The following is a 20,090-nucleotide window of genomic DNA, read 5'->3' as shown; positions in this document are numbered from 1 at the left end:
CTGTGGATCAGGTGACGTCACCTGAAAAAACTGGATCAGGTGACGTCAAAACTGAAAAAACGAAAAAAAGGCAAAAACTACCAAAAAAACTAAAAACTAATAAAAAAATAAAAAAGCTAAAAAACTAAAAAAACTAAAAAAAAGGCAAAAGCTACAAAAAAAAACTAAAAACTAATAAAAAAGCTAAAAAACTAAAAAAACTAAAAAAAGGCAAAAACTACAAAAAAAAACTAAAAACTAATAAAAAAAATAAAAAAGCTAAAAAACTAAAAAAACTAAAAAAACTAAAAAAAGGTAAAAAACTAAAAAGTAAAAACTAAAAAAAACTAAAAAAAAGGAAAAAACTGAAAAATAAGCTAAAATAAAGGTAAAAACCAATAAAAAACTAAAAAAAAACTGAAAAAACTAAAAAAAGGCAAAAACTACAAAAAAAACTAAAAACTAATAAAAAAAGTAAAAAAGCTAAAAAACTAAAAAAACTAAAAAAACTAAAAAAAGGTAAAAAACTAAAAAAAATAAAAAATAAAAAAAAACTAAAAAAAGGAAAAAACTGAAAAATAAGCTAAAATAAAGGTAAAAACCAATAAAAAACTAAAAAGAAAAAACCACCGGGACACAGGGAGTATAAATGACGACCAGGACATAAGTAAAAAAAAAAACTAACAAAACTAAAAAGAAGGTAAAAACTACAAAACACTAAAAAGAAAAAAAACTAAAAACTAATAAAAAAACTAAAAAATCTAAAAATCTAAATAAACTAAAAAAGAAAAAAAAGGAAAAAAATAAAGGAGAAAAACAAAACTAAAAAACGAATGTATATACAGACCGGGACACCGGGATACAAATGACGACCGGGACACAGGGAAAATAAATGACGACCGGGACACAGGGACACAACTACAACGGGGACACCGGGGGAAACAGGGGGATATAAATGACGACCGGGACACCGGGACAGGTAATGGTCGATTAGCAATCACCATCAACAAAGCTCAAGGGCAATCATTAGAATCATGAGGTATAGATCTGAATACAGATTGTTTTCCAATGGACCATTATATGTTGCATGTTCAAGAGTCGGTAAACCTGACAATCTATTTATATGCAAAGACAATGGGACAGCAAAGAATGTTGTATATTCGCAAGTTTTACGTAGTTAAAACCATATATATATATATATATATATATATATATATATATATATATATATATATATATATATATATATAAATATATATATATATATATATATATATATATATATATATATATATATATATATATATATATATATATATATATATATATATATATATATATATATATATATATATATATATATATATATATATATATATATATATATATATATATATATATATATATATATATATATATATATATATCTATTTTCACAGGTGGGACATAGGGACACAACTACAATGGCGCGTAACTATTATGGCGCGTAACGACTTACGCGCGCGGGGGGGCTTGGGGGGGGCGCGAAGCGCCCCCACCAACTAGGTGTTGGGGTGGCGCGAAGCGCCACCCCAACAGCTAGTATATATATATATATATATATATATATATATATATATATATAGATGTTTTTAACTACGTAAAACTTGCGAATATACAACATTGTTCGCTGTCCCATTATATATATATATATATATATATATATATATATATATATATATATATATATATATATATATATATATATATATATATATATATATATATATATATATATATATATATATATTCACAGGTGGGCGCGTAACTAATATGGCGCGTAACGACTTACGCGCGCGGGGGGGCTTGGGGGGGGGCGCGAAGCACCCCCACCAACTAGGTGTTGGGGTGGCGCGAAGCGCCACCCCAACAGCTAGTATATATATATAAATATATATATATATTATATATATATATATATATATATATATATATATATATATATATATATATATATATATATATATATATATATATATATATATATATATATATATATATATATATATATATATATATATATATGTATATTTTTATATATAAAGATATATATATATATATATATATATATCTTTATATATAAAAATATACATATATATATATATATATCTATATATATAAAAATAAGTTGTCTGTCTGTGGATCAGGTGACGTCATGTTTCTGTGTCGACTGACGTCATGAAGTTAGTTGTCGTCATTTTTGCTATGACGGTGACGTCATTAAAGATATTTAAGACATATATGTTCACGTAGAAATCTATTAATGTTTAAGTTTAAAATGACTGATTAACTTACAATGGCAAAAGCCGATGAAGATGCTCAAAGAGTCTATGCCAAAAAACTTGCTGCTGATAGAGAAAGTCAGAAAAGAAAGCGTGCCGAGGAATCAAAAGAACAGCAAGGAAACAGGCTTGAGGCTAAAGAACGCAAAACCGCGCAGTTAGATGAAGATCCACCTGGACAGCGAGAGTCAAAACATATCAAAACTGAAAATGATAGCGATGATGATTGGGTTTGGGATTTTGACTTGGATAAGGTCATCAATGCCTACCAGATTTTAGTTAAAAAAACAAAGGTTCGGCGATATGTATTTCATAGTGAAGCTGAAAAATAAAGAAGAAAAAGAAAACTGAAAAAAGAAAAAATGTAAAAAACTAAAAAATACTAAAAAGAAAAAACACTCAAAGAGAAATTACAGACCGGGACACAAATGACGACCGGGACAGAGGGAATATAAATAACGACCGGGACACTCAAAGAGAAATTACAGACTGGGATACCGGGACACAAATGACGACCGGGACACAGGGAATATAAATGACGACCAGGACACAGGTATTTAAGAATATCGTTCAAAGACAAATTTTTAATTGTAAGAAGACCGTTGAAAGAGAAATTTCTAATTGTAAAATGACTGAAGAACCTACAATGGCAACGGTACCACCATCGAAGTAACATTTAATGCACACATAAACGTTGAATACTGAAACTCCGTAAAGGGAATCAAATACATATGTTAATACGTCAACAAAGGCAGTGACATGGCAGTTTTTGGCTTGCAGCCCGAAATCAAAGATTTCGACGAAATCGTACAATATCAGGCTGGAAGATACATAAGCAGTAATGAAGCTGTTTGGCGAATTCTTTCATTTCCGATACATGAACGTAGTCCAGCTGTTGTTCACTTAGCGGTACATTTACAGAATGGTCAACGTGTTTATTTCTCGGAAACCAACGTGAAACAAAGAGCCCTGAATCCACCGGATACAAAATTAACAGCTTTTTTTTTCGCTTTGCAAAAATGATTCTTTTGCAAAAAAACTGCTGTATACTGAAGTGCCTTCGTATTAAACGTGGAATACTAAAAATAAAGTATTTGAACGTCAAAAACAGGGTAAGTCAGTCGACGGCCAACCTACCATCTTCAAAGATACCACGATAGGAAGACTCTACACCGTCCAACCCAATCAACATGAATGCTTCTTTCTACGCCTGCTTTTGGTGAATGTACCCGGTCCGACATCTTTTGAGTATTTGAGAACTGTAAACGGCACTATACATGACACTTACTGTAGTGCTTGCCAAGCTCTGAATTTATTGGAGAATGACCAACACTGCGATAACTGCATCAATGACGCGTGCGAAACGTCAACCCCAAGTCAAATTCGTGCATTGTTTGGCATCATTTTAACAACTTGCTCTCCATCAGCTCCTACAGAGTTATGGGAAAAATATAAGTCAAAAATGTCCGAAGATATACTCCATCGAAAACAGTTAGAGACGTCAGATATGACTTTTGATTTTACATCAGAAAATTTATAACTACACTTTAGTTATTATAGAAGATTTGTGCGTACGTATGGCAAACAAACCTCTTCAGGATTTGGGAATGCCTTCACCTAACCGTATCGCTGCTGTTTCGACACGTGTAGAATTGGATCGTGAACAAAGTTACAGTACGAGTGATCTATTGTCGTATGTACAAAATAACATTTCCAAGTTAACGTCGGAACAAAAAGACATTTATGATACGATAGACTCAATTTCAGGACGTATACAACTACCTGCTGATTTCTGTAATTTAGTGACGTCCAAAAATGAATTGATCGAAAAAGTATTTCCGAATATTCTAAGAAATTATAAAAATAATAAATGGCTAAGTGAAAGAGCGATTCTCGCACCCAAAAATATAGACGTCCACGAAATCAACAATATTGTTTTGACCAATATTCGAGACCAGGCAGTCCTTTACAAGTCAGTCGACACAGTTTTGGAACCAAATGAAGCGGTTAATTATCCATCTGAATTTTTAAATTCCATAGATCTTTCAGGGTTTCCACCACACGTGCTACAACTAAAAATAGGCTTACCAATAATACTTTTAAGAAATATCAACCCACCAAGGCTTTGCAATGGCACGCGACTTGCCGTAAAAAAACAATGGAAAACCTAATAGAGGCCACAATCTTGACAGGGCCTTTTGAGGGTGAGGCTGTTCTTATTCCTCGCATTCCCATGATTCCAACGGATCTGCCTTTTCAATTTAAAAGTTTGAATTCCCAATTCGATTAGCATTTGCAATCACCATTAACAAAGCTCAAGGTCAATCATTAGAAAAATGTGGTATAGATCTTAATACTGATTGTTTTTCCCATGGACAATTGTACGTTGCATGTTCGAGGGTTGGTAAACCTGACAATCTATTTATATGCAGCGACAGTTGGACAGCGAAGAATGTTGTATATTCGCAAGTTTTACGCTGTTAATTTGTATTGTATCTATCTATCTATCTATCTATATAAAAACGAGTTGTGTGTATGCATGTTTGTTTGTTTGTAAAAAGAGCGTTTGCATATGACGTCATTATTGGTACATACGGCTTTGTATATGCACAGACAATGGGAAAGCCAAGAATGTTGTATATTTGCAATTTTTACGTAGTTTAACTCCTGCAGACGAAATGAATGCTTGCCTGAAAAATTGTAATTTATGGGCACACGTAAAAATATTAAAATTAACTACAAATATGCGTGGCCGATTGCAAAACGATGACTCTGGTCAAACATTTTCAGATCAATTGCTGGCAATTGGAAACGGAAAGCTCCCAGCAGTGGGAAAGCCAAACATGTTGTATATTCGCAATTTTTACGTAGTTTGAAACACATATATAAATCTATCTATATTCACAGGTGGGACACAGGGACACAACTACAATGGCGCGCAACTAATATGGCGCGTAACGACTTACGCGCGCGGGGGGGCTTGGGGGGGCGCGAAGCGCCAGCCCAACAGCTAGTATATATATATATATATATATACTAGCTGTTGGGGTGGCGCCTCGCGCCACCCCAACATCTAGTTGGTGGGGGCGCTTCGCGCCCCCACCAATTGGGAAATGATTTGGGAAATGATTGTAATTGGGAAATGATTGCAATTGGGAAATGATTGTCCTTTCAACCTTGGGAGAAATTTCGCAACCTGCATTCAATTCAGAATTTTAGACATTTAAAACAATAAACATAAAACAATATGTATGTTCAACGTTTATGTGTGCATTAAATGTTTTTGATAATAATGGGGAATATGGAACAACCCACTGGTTATCTACTTCGATGGTGGTACCGTTACGTTTCTTTATTATTGCTGTTTTACCGCCATCTTCAGTAGATCTTCTTCTATATTGTGGGTAACCATCATTGCCAGTAATTGTCTTTGATACTAAAAGTGGAGGATATTGCTTTGTGCACCTTCTTTTGGCCATGCATGGTGAATTTTCGTTCAGTGCACCGCAAGGTCCATGTATCATATTTTTTACAATAATATCATGTAACCCCTTATCGACATTTTTATCAGGTATTTCAGCGGAAATCACATCATCAATTTCGTTCTAAGTAATTTTTTTTTGTAGCCAGATTAGTATATTTGCGTGTGGCAAACCTCGTTTTTGCCATTCCACTGAGTACATCCAGCATCGCACTGACCCAAACACTTCAAGTTTTACTATATAGTTTATCAGTGATTTCAACTTTTGCCGGAAGTCACGGGCCGTAATGTCATGCCTATGAACCGCCGATTGGCCTTGAAGTAAAAGCTGCAGTATCTCGTCCCAAGATTGATTACATGTAAATGTACTAAATAAATCTGGACGACCATAGAGACGAACATACGCAATAGCATCTTGAGCATATTCATGCATATGACGGGGACTGCCAGCACATGACGAAGGTAAAATTGTAAATCTTCCAACGTTTGTGGTATTACCGTCATTTATAACTGCATCTCGCAAATGAATGTATTGTTCAGAGCGGAGCTTGGTCTGATTCAGGCGGATATATAACAAACGTTCTGATTCAATTTTAGCATACATATCAACGACAAATTGGTGAAACAATTCACGGCATTTTAAAATATAATTTTCTTCATCCTGCCGAATCATTAGTCTATAGGAATAATAATGCATTGCACTGCATTTCTTATTCATTTCTTTGTTAGTGGCTGGATTCATCAATTTAATATGAAAGTGATAGACGTCGGCTCCATCCCTAAAAATGATAGGATATTGTAGGGCATCGTAGCATCGATGAGTTTCAGCAATTCTTAACAACTGAGCGTTTCGCTTATGAAGAATAATATCTCGAGGTAAAAACTGATCACCGACCATAACGATTGCCACTTCGTCGATAGTTGGAGCATTGTATCTACGAACATGTTGGCCAGGAGGCGTTGTGTCAGCGGAAATAACAATTTTATGCGTATCAGTAGGCATCAAATCGATGGCTGTTTTGAACAGACGCACTAAATTATTATTTTCGTGGAAAAGATGTTGCAATTGGGAAACGATTGTCCTTTCAACCTTGGGAGAAATTTCGCAACGTGCATTCAATTCAGAATTTCTATCACTGATGAAGTACAATTGTAAAAATTTATGATTTTCGCCTGAGAATGGTAGAAGGGACCCTGTTCTATGATAAATTTGCCCTTTTACTTTGAAAGTAGACATAAATTGATCTGGATTTTCGATTTGGGCTCCAAACGACGTCATTTGGTAACATGAGTTGTATTTTCTGATTTTTGACTAAAAACGCTTAGATTCTGACGTAGTTCCAGTAAGGAAAGTCTTCAATGGCTCTGGTGGTGCAGCCAATAGAGGAAGTTTAACTTTTCTTGTGGCGCAACACATTCCCATTGTTTCACCATTGAATTTCAAGGCCATGCAATAGGGACAAATTTTAGACATTGTCCCGATTTGAACACATCTACTCAAGCTATAATCATCGACTGGGCTGTACCTGAATGCCAGGCGATAACTTTCAGGTTGCTCTGATTCCTCGGCACGCTTTCTTTTCTTACTTTCCCTATCAGCAGCAAGCCTGATTTCTTGCTGTTCTTGTGATTCCTCGGCACGCCTTCTTTTTTCACTTTCTCTTTTAGCAGCAAGTCTGCTTTCGCGTTGCTCTGGTAGTTCCTCGGCACGCTTTCTTTTCTGACTTTCTCTATCAGCAGCAAGTTTTTTGGCATAGACTCTTTGAGCATCTTCATCGGCTTTTGCCATTGTAAGTTCATCAGTCATTGTAAACTTAAACATTAATAGATTTCTACGTGAACATATATGTCTTAAATATCTTTAATGACGTCACCGTCATAGCAAAAATGACGACAACTAACTTCATGACGTCAGTCGACAGAGAAACATGACGTCACCTGATCCACAGACAGACAACTTATTTTTATATATATAGAAGATAGATATATACATATATATGTATAAAAAAGGTAAAGGATACGGCATTAGACTTTACAGTCCGTACCGGCGGTGCTGATCTCCGTTTCTAGGCCCTTCAGCCAGGAAGTGCAATGGGGGGTTGGGGGCCAGCCATCCTGTGCTTTCGCACACCCTTCCTGTTTACCTTCCCCAGATTTCTCCAGGTACCAATTTAGATACTAGCTGTTGGGGTGGCGCTTCGCGCTACCCCAACACCTAGTTGGTGGGGGCGCTTGCACCCCCCTAAGCCCCCCTGCGCGCGTAAGTCGTTACGCGCCATATTAGTTTCGCGCTATTGTAGTTGTGTCCCTGTGTCCCACCTGTGAATAGAGATAGATATGTATATATATGTTTTTAACTACGTAAAACTTGCGAATATACAACATTCTTCGCTGTCCCATTGTCTGTGCATATAAATTAGATTGTCGGGTTTACTGACTCTTGAACATGCACCATATAGTTGTCTATGGGAAAAACAATCCGTATTTAGATCTATACCTCATTATTCTAATGATGTATCCCTGTGTCCCGGTCGTCATTTATATTCCCTGTGTCCCGGTCGTCATTTGTGTCCCTCATTTATATTCCCTGTGTCCCAGTCCTCATTTGTGTCCCGGTGTCCCGGTCTGTAATTTCTCTTGTAACAATCCCTGTGTCCCGGTCGTCATTTATATATCTTCCTTCTGCCCCCGGCGTCCCCGTTGTAGTTGTGTCCCTTTGTCCCGGTCGTCATTTATATTCCCTGTGTCCTGGTCGTGATTTGTGTCCCGGTGTCCCAGTCTGTAATTTCTCTTTGAGGTTCCCAGTCGTCATTTATATTCCCTGTCATATGCAATACCTTATAATGACGTCATATGCAAACGCTCTTTTTACAAACAAACAAACATGCATACACACAACTCGTTTTTATATAGATAGATACAATACAAATTAACTGCGTAAAACTTGCGAATATACAACATTCTTCGCTGTCCAATTGTCGCTGCATATAAATAGATTGTCAGATTTACCGACTCTCGAACATGCAACGTACAATTGTCCATGGGAAAAACAATCAGTATTAAAATCTATACCACATTTTTCTAATGATTGACCTTGAACTTTGTTGATGGTGATTGCAAATGCTAATCGAATTGGGAATTAAAACGTTGAACATATTGAACAATCAAATACATATGTAAATACGTCAACAAAGGCAGTGACATGGCACTTTTTGGCTTGCAGCCCGAAATCAAAGATATCGACGAAATCGTACAATATCAGGCTGGAAGATACATAAGCAGTAATGAAGCTGTTTGGCGAATTCTTTCATTTCCGATACATGAACGTAGTCCAGCTGTTGTTCACTTAGCGGTACATTTACAGAATGGTCAACGTGTTTATTTCACGGAAACCAACGTGCAACAAAGAGCCCTGAATCCACCGGATACAACATTAACAGCTTTTTTTTCGCTTTGCAAAAATGATTCTTTTGCAAAAAAACTGCTGTATACTGAAGTGCCTTCGTATTACACGTGGAATACTAAAAATAAAGTATTTGAACATTGAAAACAGGGTAAGTCAGTCGACGGCCAACCTACCATCTTCAAAGATACCACGATAGGAAGACTCTACACCGTTCACCCCAATCAACATGAATGCTTCTTTCTACGCCTGCTTTTGGTGAATGTACCCGGTCCGACATCCTTTGAGTATTTGAGAACTGTAAACGGTACTATACATGACACTTACCGTAGTGCATGCCAAGCTCTGAATTTATTGGAGAATGACCAACACTGGGATAACTGCATCAATGAAGCGTGCGAAACGTCAACCCCAAGTCAAATTCGTGCATTGTTTGGCATCATTTTAACAACTTGCTCTCCATCAGTTCCTACAGAGTTATGGGAAAAATATAAGTCAAAAATGTCCGAAGATATACTCCATCGAAAACAGTTAGAGACGTCAGATATGACTTTTGATTTTACATCAGAAATTTATAACTACGCATTAGTTATTATAGAAGATTTGTGCGTACGTATGGCAAACAAACCTCTTCAGGATTTGGGAATGCCTTCACCTAACCATATCGCTGCCGTTTCGACATGTGTAGAATTGGATCGTGAACAAAGTTACACTACGAGTGATCTATTGTCGTATGTACAAAATAACATTTCCAAGTTAACGTCGGAACAAAAAGATATTTATGATACGATAATGCATTGTGTCGATAACAACGTTGGAGAAATTTTCTTTTTGGATGCGCCAGGAGGTACTGGTAAAACGTTTGTGATAAAACTGATTCTGGCATCAATTCGATCAAAAAATGATATAGCGTTGGCAATTGTGTCGTCCGGAATAGCCACAACATTGCTGCCTGGTGGAAGAACTGCTCATTCCGCTTTGAAATTGCCTCTGAATCAGCATTCTACAGAAACTCCCACGTGCAATATTTCCAAATCATCTGGGATGGGTAAAGTATTGCAGCAATGCAAACTTATTATTTGGGATGAGTGCACAATGGCACACAAAAAATCGCTCGAGGCTCTGGATCAATGCTTGAAAGATTTGAGAGGCAAGTCGAAACCCTTTGGCAGCACATTGATATTGCTTGCGGGAGATTTCAGGCAAACATTACCTATAATACCTAGATCAACTCCTGCAGACGAAATGAATGCTTGCCTGAAAAATTCTAATTTATGGGCACACGTAAAAATATTAAAATTAACTACAAATATGCGTGTCCGATTGCAAAACGATGACTCTGGTCAAACATTTTCAGATCAATTGCTGGCAATTGGAAACGGAAAGCTCCTAGTAGACTCAATTTCAGGACGTATACAACTACCTGCTGATTTCTGTAATTTAGTGACGTCCAAAAATGAATTGATTGAAAAAGTATTTCCGAATATTCTAAAAAATTATAAAAATAATAAATGGCTAAGTGAAAGAGCGATTCTCGCACCCAAAAATATAGACGTCCACGAAATCAACAATATTGTTTTGACCAAGATTCGAGACCAGGCAGTCCTTTACAAGTCAGTCGACACAGTTTTGGAACCAAATGAAGCGGTTAATTATCCATCTGAATTTTTAAATTCCATAGATCTTTCAGGGTTTCCACCACACGTGCTACAACTAAAAATAGGCGTACCAATAATACTTTTAAGAAATATCAACCCACCAAAGCTTTGCAATGGCACGCGACTTGCCGTAAAAAACAATGGAAAACCTAATAGAGGCCACAATCTTGACAGGGCCTTTTGAGGGTGAGGCTGTTCTTATTCCTCGCATTCCCATGATTCCAACGGATCTGCCTTTTCAATTTAAAAGATTGCAATTCCCAATTCGATTAGCATTTGCAATCACCATTAAAAAAGCTCAAGGTCAATCATTAGAAAAATGTGGTATAGATCTTAATACTGATTGTTTTTCCCATGGACAATTGTACGTTGCATGTTCGAGGGTCGGTAAACCTGACAATCTATTTATATGTAGCGACAATTTGACAGCGAAGAATGTTGTATATTCGCAAGTTTTACGCAGTTAATTTGTATTGTATGTATCTATCCATCTATCTATATAAAAACGAGTTGTGTGTATGCATGTTTGTTTGTTTGTAGAAAGAGCGTTTGCATATGACGTCATTATTAGTACTTAAGGCTTTGTATATGCACAGACGATGGGAAAGCCAAGAATGTTGTATATTCGCAAGTTTTACGTAGTTTGAAACACATATATAAATCTATCTATATTCACAGGTGGGACACAGGGACACAACTACAATGGCACGTAACTAATAATGCGCGTAACGACTTACGCGCGCGGGGGGGCTTGGGGGGGCGCGAAGCACACCACCAACTAGGTGTTGGGGTGGCGCGAAGCGCCACCCCAATATATATATTTATATATATATATATATATATATATATATATATATATATATATATATATATATATATATATATATATATATATATATATATATATATATATATATATATATATATATATATATATTATATATATATATATATTTATTTATATTCAGACCCTCAAACAGAAATATCCCCCGAAATTTCTATATACTTACCAATAACCAATACTATATGTAAACAATGGGCAAACTTCATAGCTTGCTTGATGGTGTGATTTTCATTAAGATTCTATGACTTTTTTTTTTATTACACATATGAAGGGGTTCACCTCCTCGTCAATACCTCGCTTTTTACACTAAAGCTTAAATTTTGTCCCAATTTCCTAAGAATGACCTCTGAATCACAAAGACCGTAGATAAATAGTTGAAACTAATGAAATTACTTCAGAGTAAAGACCGAGGTATTAGGAGGAGGCGAACCCCTCATATGCGTAATAATTTCTGTTCGTTTTAAGTTTTAATGCTGCTCCTTACTTTCAGTTGAGGAAACTTTTTCATATTTATTTTTCATTGCTCTTTAAAAAAACGTTAAAATATCCTGGGCCCCCTTCATGGAAACACGTATCCTTGATCTTTCGGGTGGCAAAAATACAAAATTCCACATTTTTGTAGATAGGAGCTTGAAACTTCTACTTTATAGTTCTCTGATACGCTGAATCTGATGGTGTGATTTTTTTTTCAGATTCTATGACTTTTAAGGGGTGTTTCCCCCTATTTTTTAAAATAAGGCAAATTTTCTCAGGCTCTTAACTCTTGATGGGTAAGACTAAACTTGATGAAACTTATATATTTAATATCAGAATTAAAATTCGATTCTTTTGATGTAACTATTGGTATCAAAATTCCGTTTTATAGAGTTTCCGTTACTATTGAGCCGGGTCACTCCTTACTACAGTTTGTTACCACGAAAAGTTTGATATTGAAGTATATATATATATATATATATATATATATATATATATATATATATATATATATATATATATATATATATATATATACAAATATATATATATATATATATATATATATATATATATATATATATATATATATATATATATATATATATATATATAGCCTAAACATTGAAAATATAAGTTTAAAGATGTTCAATGGCAGGTCAACAATTATTTCTACCGTTCTTTTTTATATATTTACTAATTTACTGATCAACCTCTAGAGGTGAAACTGGTGACTACGGTCTACAAGGGCCTCCAGGTGATTGTGGAGACATCGTTTACCCCCAATTAAAACCAGGAGAAACAGGAGATAAAGGAAGGGAAGGTAGCAAGGGTAAGTCTGTGTTTTTTTTGCTTTCATAAATGCTGCATTTGGTAAATGCTATTCTTTAGGTTTTTAAGGTTAAAATAGCTTAAATTGTAACCGTATTTTTTTTCTTTTCAAAGTTAGATTTTTCACCGATAATATGAAAGATATTATCACTTTAAGAATAATATTATAAACAACTAAGTATCCTTGTTCTATCAATAAAATTATCAATTTAAATTCTTCTTTTCTTATGAGAAAATTGATAGCACCAGGCTATTAAAAATTAGAACCTCATATTATAATTGTGAATCATTTACCTAGATTTTTATTTTAGAATTTTTTTGGTTTGATTCTTTCTTTAAAAAAAAATCAACAGAGGAGTATCAAGCGATAAGGCCTCTCAAGAGACCATTCGAAATTAAAGCAAAGCGTTGTACACATCTGTTGTTTATGCACTCGGTGCGGGTTGCCTCCTCTGATAGTTAACCATTGGTCACCATGCGATTTTTTTTTCTTAATTTATGAGTTTGATTCTTTGTGAGTTTAATTGTTGTTATAAAACTTATTTTGTTTATTTCAAGCAAATATCCTCTATATTACATCAATTTAGTAATCCGGATCAATTATATATCTTTGTTTTCTGATCCACAGGAAAACAGTTAAGTTTCTTTTATATTTTTACAACTATTTTGCACTCTCTCCAGCTGTGGAAAATTACCTACAGTATATGTTTGAATTGTTGTTACTATCCCTTCTATTTTGCTCATCCTAGTAAATGTGTGATTGCACAATCCTGGAGTCATTTCAACCAAAGAGGTTTATGACATTTATGTTTCGGGTTAAACAGAACAAAGTTCAGTATTGTTTTTGTTTTTTTTTTAATCGAAGAGAAAAAGAGAGATTGCTTTCCTAATGTTGCGTGGTAAATAGTAAGTTTCAATTTCATTGGTTGATGTTTTCAAAATGTTTTTGTAAATCGGTCATATTTTTCCTTATTTCTTAACAGACAAATACCTCCACCTTTTTAAATCCGCATTCTTATAGGATATCTTCCGTAAAAGTAAAGCCATTAAAAATAAGGAAAAGATAAATTCCTTCTGTCTTTTTTGTCGTTTGGAAATATAACTCTGCAAAAAAAGAAAGTTATTGACTGAAAATGTTCTCTATAAGTAAATTCTAAAATTGTGTTCCCATATTAGAATCTTTTAAGCATAAAGATTTACAAATTTACTTTTCAAGCTTCCCAGATAATTTATTTTCAGTATAAATTAAAAAACTTACTTTGCTTATTTTGATATTACTAATTTTATCAAGGTTTGACATTAAATTCATTACAATCTTTTTTAAAAATTCAGGTGTAAAAGGCAAGCCAGGAGATGACGGATGTATAGGAAAACAAGGTTTTAGAGGCCGTCCTGGACCACCTGGCTCAATGGGAATGCCTGGAATTTCAGGTCTAGAGGGTCACCAAGGTAAACATGGTGAAGCAGGAGACTCAGGACATCTTGGGTCACAAGGTCAACCAGGATGTAAAGGCGAAAAGGGAAGTAAGGTATGTTATAAAAAAATTAAATTTAGAAGAAATTTAACTTAACCTATCAATGAAATTTTAATGATTACAAAGCAAAAAAAGGATAAATTGTTTGTATACATTAAAACAAAGATACGCATACATTAAAAGTGTCCTGCAATTGCATAGCAAAATACTTGGGGCCCGTATTCTCCTTTCCGAGATCTATGTTTTTGCATTACAAAGCAAAAAAAAGATAAATTGTTTGTATACATTAAAACAAAGATACGCATACATTAAAAGTGTCCTGCAATTGCATAGCAAAATACTTGGGGTCCGTATTCTCCTTTCCGAGATCTTTGTTTTTGCATTACAAAGCAAAAAAAAGATAAATTGTTTGTATACATTAAAACAAAGATACGCATACATTAAAAGTGTCCTGCAATTGCATAGCAAAATACTTGGGGTTCGTATTTTCCTTTGCGAGATCTCTGTTTTTGCATTACAAAGCAAAAAAAAGATAAATTGTTTGTATACATTAAAACAAAGATACGCATAAATTAAAAGTGTCCTGCAATTGCATAGCAAAATACTTGGGTTCGTATTCTCCTTTCCGAGATCTCTGTTTTTGCATTACAAAGCAAAAAAAAAGATAAATTGTTTGTATACATTAAAACAAAGATACGCATACATTAAAAGTGTCCTGCAATTGCATAGCAAAATACTTGGGGTTCGTATTCTCCTTTCCAGATCTCTGTTTTTGCATTACAAAGCAAAAAAAAAGATAAATTGTTTGTATACAAAGATACGCATAAATTAAAAGTGTCCTGCAATTGCATAGCAAAATACTTGGGGTCCGTATTCTCCTTTCCGAGATCTCTGTTTTTGCATTACAAAGCAAAAAAAAAAGATAAATTGTTTGTATACATTAAAACAAAGATACGCATACATTAAAAGTGTCCTGCAATTGCATAGCAAAATACTTGGGGTCCGTATTCTCCTTTCCGAGATCTCTGTTTTTGCATTACAAAGGAAAAAAAAAGATAAATTGTTTCTATACAAAGATACGCATACATTAAAAGTGTCCTGCAATTGCATAGCAAAATACTTGGGGTCCGTATTCTCCTTTCCGAGATCTTTGTTTTTGCATTACAAAGCAAAAAAAAAGATAAATTGTTTGTATACATTAAAACAAAGATACGCATACATTAAAAGTGTCCTGCAATTGCATAGCAAAATACTTGGGGTCCGTATTCTCCTTTCCGAGATCTTTGTTTTTGCATTACAAAGCAAAAAAAAGATAAATTGTTTGTATACATTAAAACAAAGATACGCATACATTAAAAGTGTCCTGCGATTGCATAGCAAAATACTTGGGGTTCGTATTCTCCTTTCCGAGATCTCTGTTTTTGCATTACAAAGCAAAAAAAAAGATAAATTGTTTGTATACATTAAAACAAAGATACGTATACATTGAAAGTGTCCTGCAATTGCATAGCAAAATACTTGGGGTCCGTATTCTCCTTTCCGAGATCTTTGTTTTTGCATTACAAAGCAAAAAAAAGATACATTGTATCTTTTTTTTTGTATCTTTTGTATCTTTTTGTATCTTTTGTTCCAATAGTCGTTCTTAAGGAATTGGGACAGACTTCAAACTTAAGCGTAAAGAGCAAGATGTTAAGGAGGAGGCAACCGTCTTCACATACGTAGCAATCTCTGTTCGTTTTAAGTTTTAATGCTCCTCCTTACTTTCAGATGAAAAAACTTATTTTTAATTTAATTCCTGATCGTTTTTTTAATATTCTCAGAAAATCTGGCCCCACCTCCACGGAGAAATACCCTCCCTACGGAAATATCCTCTAGACAATTCAATCCCAGTGAAAATCTACCCAACATAATTACCCTTAACAACTTCACGCGTAAAATTGAGATAGAAAAGAGGAAGCAAGATAAAAAAAAGGATTTTGTACAGGAATTCTGGCAAATTCCCCCAGTGTATAATTTCCCCTGACAAGTTTATGCCCTGGAAACTTCCCTACCCATGGAAAATTCCCCCGTGATAAAATAGCAGAAAATCCCCCCCCCCACCCTAGAATCTATGCATGCTTCCCAATAACAAATACTATTCGTAAACAATGGGCAAATCATACAAATTAAAGACCTTTCCCTTGGGCTGTTGGGGGTTGGTCTTGTTATATCGAAAGGCATAGTTAATGGACCTTTCAATTACGATGAATAAAATGGCTATCTCAAAAATGTTTCAGATGACTGTGTAGGAAGAAGTGGCGGGGAGGGGGCCTAGTTGCCCTCCAATCTTTTTGGTCGTTTAAAAAGTGCACTAGAACTTCTAATTTCCGTTCGAATGAGCCCTCTCATGATATCCTATGACCATTGGGTCGATACGATCACCCCTGGAAAAAAACAAATAAACACATATTCGTGATTTTTCTTCTGGGAAAAATACCAATCCCAAATTTTTGCAAATACCAGCTTGAAATCTCTACGGCAGGGTTTTCTGATAATATGAATCTAATGGTTTGATTTTCCATAAAATTCTATGACTTTTTGGGGTTGATTCCTCTTTCTTTCGAAAATTAGGCAAATTTTTTCAGGCTTGTATCCGTAAATGGGTAAGACTAAACTTAATGAAAGTTATATTTGAAGTCAGCATATAATCCAACTCTTTTGATATGTCTATTGGTATCACAATTCCGTTAGTTACAGTTTCGGTTATTATATCTTAAAAAATCCCAGTTTAACACTTAATTGGTTCTCTTTTTTAAAACTGTTAGCCCGAAGCGGTAAAAAAAAATAATTAAGTTAGGCTTAATTAGCCGTAAATGGATAAGACTAAACATAATGAAAGTTATATATTTGAAGCCAGCATAATAATCCAACTCTTTTGATATTTCTATTGGTATCACAATTCCGTTAGTTACAGTGTCGGTTATTATATCTTGAAAAACCCCAGTTTAACACTTGATTGGTTCTCTTTTGTAAAACTGTTAGCCCGAAGCGGTAAAAAAATTAAGTTTCATATTATTATTTTTCTGTAAAACTTCCAGTCTGTAAAAATAATAAAAAATTTCTGAGTCACGAGATGTTTACAAGTACGCCCTCTGTTTCTCTGCGGTGCTGCTATACCATTAAGGTTATTACTCATACCACCAAATTAAACCAGGCTTCCTCCATAAGCTGCATGTACCAACTTAAGAAAATTATGATGGGAAAATGAAAATTCTGAAAAATAATTTATTAAAATGCTTTATTTGGGCATTCCAAAATTATAAAATTTTGAGAGTAGTTCCATATCTCTATCACCATTACCGTGGTAAACCGGGAAAATGAATAACAGAAACTAATTAGGTAAACTTTTAAATCATTTTTGGCCGTAAAAAAAATCAAAGATTCATAATCTATCAAACCCTAAAGGCGACTTTTTTTTCTTTAATTTGACGCATTATACTACCAAAATAGTATAGCAGTATATGGAGTTTTTCAACAAAAATTGATTTTTTTTTATTTGTTAAGATATATGTGACCGTGTGGAGTTCCACTCAACCGATTCAAACAATTAAATTTCGGTTTTCGCTTTTTTTTTGCTACTTTGAAATACCTGTGTAAAACGGTAATTACACAAACAATATATATATATATATATATATATATATATATATATATATATATATATATATATATATATATATATATATATATATATATATATATATATATATATATATATATATATATATATATTGTTGTAGCACAGTGGATTGATGTTCTTCTTGGGAATAGGGGGCCCAGGGTTCGATCCCCGCCGCAGCAAGATTGGGTGACAAGCTTGCTCCTTGTCCCTGCAAAAAAGACCCAGCAACTAAAACGTCAATTCGACGCCCTGTGCGCCAGCAATGGCTCTGGAAGATCTTTATCCTTTATATATATATATATATATATATATATATATATATATATATATATATATATATATATATATATATATATATATCTATATATATATATATATATATATATATATATATATATATATATATATATACAAGCTGAAATAAAGTGGCCTAAATAAATGTAGAGGCTGTAAAGAGGCTATAAAGGCTGTGTTTTGTGCATTCAACTGTCTTTTAGGGACCTAAAGGAAATAAAGGGCTTCGAGGCAACCCCGGTGTTGGCATACAAGGACCTCTTGGAGACAAAGGAATACCAGGCAAAAATGGGGATCGCGGACACAAAGGACGTCAAGGTGAAACTGGAAATGAAGGAGGGCTCGGAGCAAAAGGGATAAAGGGAATTTCTGGAGAGCAGGGAACAACAGATGGAGAGGATGGTTTCATGGTAGGATTTTTCATTAAAGCCCATTTATCGCTTTTTTGAACTTGTTCGTATCAATATTAAATGAGAATTCATATAAATTACATAGCTACTTCTAGCTATGAGCTCAATTTTGTAAACTGACTTCAATGAAACCTGAACTCTAATCTGACTAATATAGAATCTAAATTTTAACGTCCTAAAAACATTTAAGCTTCTTACAAATTAATTTGGAATAGTTTGCAAGAACTACTCCAAATATGTGTGATTTTCGTTGCCACGCCTTAAAAGCGAGCATTGCTAGTTCTTAACTTAAGGTTAAATCAACTTTTTTCGTATTTTCCACGAACAGTTTAATCCCTATTAGTTATAAATCAAAACTGACTAAACTGAAATCTAAGCTGACTAAAGTGAATTTTAAAATAGAATTTTCTCAAAACCTTTAGTTTGTTAACGACTTATTTGAAAAAAGTTGCTAGAACTATTCTACACAGGTTCGATTTTTGTTGCTAGGCAACCTTGAAATGGTGCATGTTTGGTTTTTATGTTCAGGTGAAATCAGCTTTTCCCACTTATTTCATGAAGATTTAATCCCTATTAGTTGCAAGATTACTGCTTATTACTGCAACAACAACGAAATCAGGGACAACGCAGATTGCGCAGAGGGCCTAGCTTTGAGCGTTGCATCTTCTATTTCGTTTTAGATGATTATCGTTAATTTTGACTCCAATCAATAGTAATATCTAACTAATATCCTAACGGAAAGTAGATTGAAACACAATTTGAAAGTGATGTTCGTCTGCTTTCCTGCTAAAATGTAGCTTTCCTTTCAAAATCAAACATTTTATGAATAAGCAGAAGCTTGGTGGAATAGCTTCCTATAATGCCTTCCCGCATATACAATAATAGTGCCTTCCCGCATATACAGCTAAGACTAATTTGACTTTTAGGACATGTTTTCTAGTATGTTCATTCTCTGCAATATATCTTAAAACATTTTTTTCTTGGACCGCAATCAAGACAACCTAGAAAAATTTGAACAAATTTGAAAAACGGCAAATTATATCAAAATTTGACAATTTACTGGAAAAAAAGACTCAATATTCTGGCTGAGGGCAAAAACTGAAAACCTCTCAAACCCAGTACGTGCCTGAAATTCCGTTTATAAGGAGATTTTACAAATACCAGAAATTAGCTATCACTAATCTCAGCCAATCAGAATTAAAAAGAAATATCATGTATTCAGAAAATCCTATGAAGAATTTGAATAATTCAAATTTGCG

At 34.3% G+C, this 20,090-nt stretch overlaps 1 protein-coding gene across 2 annotated transcripts in view; it reads left to right on the top strand.

Annotated features, from left to right (window-relative positions):
* LOC136027013 (collagen alpha-1(IV) chain-like) overlaps nucleotides 1-20,090 on the top strand; it is a 202,717-nt gene that overhangs the window by 73,585 nt on the left and 109,042 nt on the right. For both annotated transcript variants that reach the window (XM_065703915.1, XM_065703914.1), the window contains exons 14-16: nucleotides 12,880-12,992; nucleotides 14,324-14,520; nucleotides 18,625-18,831. In XM_065703915.1, coding sequence (XP_065559987.1) covers nucleotides 12,880-12,992; nucleotides 14,324-14,520; nucleotides 18,625-18,831 — 517 coding nt within the window. The remainder of the gene's footprint in view (nucleotides 1-12,879; nucleotides 12,993-14,323; nucleotides 14,521-18,624; nucleotides 18,832-20,090) is intronic.

This window comes from Artemia franciscana, chromosome 5 (genome assembly GCF_032884065.1).
Source record: "Artemia franciscana chromosome 5, ASM3288406v1, whole genome shotgun sequence".
Lineage (NCBI taxonomy): Eukaryota > Metazoa > Arthropoda > Branchiopoda > Anostraca > Artemiidae > Artemia > Artemia franciscana.
This window is presented reverse-complemented; position numbering and strand designations above follow the sequence as displayed.